Source organism: Monopterus albus, unplaced genomic scaffold, assembly GCF_001952655.1.
Source record: "Monopterus albus unplaced genomic scaffold, M_albus_1.0 scaffold20.1, whole genome shotgun sequence".
Lineage (NCBI taxonomy): Eukaryota > Metazoa > Chordata > Actinopteri > Synbranchiformes > Synbranchidae > Monopterus > Monopterus albus.
This window is the reverse complement of record NW_018127900.1, coordinates 1,738,044-1,740,520: the sequence shown is the minus strand read 5'-3', so window position 1 is coordinate 1,740,520 and position 2,477 is coordinate 1,738,044. Positions and strand designations below refer to the sequence as shown.

At 42.8% G+C, this 2,477-nt stretch overlaps 1 protein-coding gene across 2 annotated transcripts in view; it reads right to left on the bottom strand.

Moving 5' to 3' along the window:
- The window catches only part of mrps27 (mitochondrial ribosomal protein S27), a 10,707-nt gene extending 9,262 nt beyond the window's left edge, over nt 1-1,445 (bottom strand). The window contains exons 1-2 of one of the 2 annotated variants that reach the window (XM_020593981.1): nt 1,333-1,445; nt 946-1,029 (exon numbers count right to left, since the gene is read on the bottom strand). In XM_020593981.1, coding sequence (XP_020449637.1) covers nt 946-1,029; nt 1,333-1,405 — 157 coding nt within the window. In that variant the 5' untranslated portion in view covers nt 1,406-1,445. Of the gene's footprint in view, nt 1-945; nt 1,030-1,114; nt 1,294-1,332 lie in introns of those variants that run through there. The other variant, XM_020593980.1, reaches the window with a different exon arrangement.
- Nucleotides 1,446-2,477: the final 1,032 nt, after the last annotated feature.

The following is a 2,477-nucleotide window of genomic DNA, read 5'->3' as shown; positions in this document are numbered from 1 at the left end:
GAAAAGGGTGGCTTGTTCCCTTCAGGTTGGTGGAGAGTTCCTGCCTCAAGTGGAGGAGTTCAAGTATCTTGGGGTCTTGTTCACAAGTGAGGGAAGGATAGAACGGGAGATTGACAGGCGGATCGGTGCAGCTTCTGCAGTAATGCGGTCGATGCACCGGTCAGTCGTGGTAAAGAAGGAGCTGAGCTGTAAGGCGAAGCTCTCGATTTACTGGTCAATCTACGTTCCGACTCTCACCTATGGTCATGAGCTTTGGGTCATGACCGAAAGGGCAAGATCCCGGATACAGGCGTCCGAAATGAGCTTCCTCCGCAGGGCGGCCGGGCGCACCCTTAGAGATAGGGTGAGGAGCTCAGTCACCCGGGAGGAGCTCAGAGTAGAACCACTGCTCCTCCACATCGAGAGGAGCCAGCTGAGGTGGCTGGGGCATCTGTTGCGGATACCTCCTGGGCGCCTTCCTAGGGAGGTGTTCCGGGCATGTCCCAGCAGGAGGAGGCCCCGGGGAAGACCCAGGACACGCGGGAGGGACTATGTCTCTCGGCTGGCCTGGGAACGCCTCAGCATTCCCCCGGAGGATCTGGAGGAAGTGTCTGGAGAGAGGGAGGTCTGGGCATCTTTGCTTAGACTGCTGCCCCCGCGACCCGGCCCCGGATAAGCGGAAGAAAATGGATGGATGGACAAAGCCGCCATAAAAAGGATTAAACAGCCTCCACTGTCACAACAATCCCACTTTGGGACTGGATATAAATACATTTTATAACTAGCATAGGGCTACTGCTCACAGCAAGCAAGAGACAGAATTTAACTTGAAAATGAAGTAGAATGTACTGCAACCCTAAGTCCTTTCTTGGAGCAAACTAAACGTAGTGCTTCTTAAGGATTTTAAAGACTTGCAGACAACCTGACATCCTGTGTCTGGGTACCGTGACAATAATGGTTCCTTACCCAGGTGTTGATGGTCTTTCTCTCTCGACTCCCACACTTTGGTGTCTGTGTATGCTGCTGAGAGCAACCATCTTCTACTTCTAGCTGCAAGGACAAAAAGTCAACCAGGTCATATAAATTAAATTATTACATGTATGTTAATCGCCTGTTTATTAGCTGGCAAACGTACTGAGAGAGCGTAACGACAACGAACGGTTTGATAAAACATGATAAGTTTTACAGGTAACACACTTAACGTTAGCTAATAGCATGACCTGACATTTAGCTCCTCCTGTCTAAATATCCAAAGAGTAAGGACACTGTGCCTCAATAAAATAAAGCCTAAAGAACTGCAATCAATCAAACCACACTATAATTTTCTCATAGGGAAATATAACATGTAACGACCTGAAAAAGACGGAGATAAACATTTAATTTTTACAGCTGTAGTCACACATCGCTTCAATACGGAGGCTGCCATCTTTGGACGATACCATCTCTTACCTAAAACAGGGGGTTGGATTTTTCTGGCGTTCCCTCAAACGGACCTGAGTGGGCCATACCAACAGCGAGACCTGGTAAACAAACAAAAATCCTGTCACTTCTGAAATATTCTTTTGTGCAGAAAACGTTTGCTAACGATTCGCGAATACTGTTATAAAGCCACAGTAAAGAGGTCAGTTCTACAGTTTTCACAATAAAGACCCATAAAACTTGGTGCAAATTTTAAAGGAGCCAGGGAGTCCATTAGACAAATCGTTTAAATTAATTGTAATTTTTAAAAGCTATTTTTAGTTCATTTTTTTAGCTTCCAGCCCACAAACAAACTGGTGGCCTACAACATCTCATGAAATACATAGTTTTTCACAGTAATAATAATTACACTGAATATTTAAGTGCAAAGTGATAAAACCAAATATTTCCTTTTCTAAATAAAAATGTCATAGTGTATATGAACCCTACATTTTAAATGCATCCTTAAAGGATACATTTGATGTGCAATCTTTAAAATATAAGTATTTGTTATATATTTTTAGGCCTATCTTTATCAAGCCATGTTCTTGGACAACACTGTACTAAAATTGGTTGGCATCAGTAGAAAAGGCTGGGGTAAATAAAAGTGACTGTGTTGTAACATTGTGCCTAAACATTAGGACAAATCTCAATTATAAAACTGTTTTAATAGCTTATAAAGAATGAAGAGCAGCAAACTTGAGCAAGACCAATGTTTTGACGATAGAGGGCACTGTTTATATAAGGAGGATAAAAACCATATAAAAACTCAACAGTGAAGTAGAAACGCATGCTCATGAGTTTGCTCTCTGATGCTGTATAAAGGTTACAGAAGGTCTTAGTTACTCAGCATCATGGATGACTAATACCTCCTGATGGTTGTGAGGAAGTTAGATTATTCTAGTCATGTTTAAAATATTAGACAATAAACTAGACAATACAAAGGATGACTGTACCCTAAATATGAAAAAAAGGTCTAAATGTGTATGCAGTTGTCTGCTGAGCCATTGTTCTCTGCCACCTCTCTGCTAGTGAGCCAG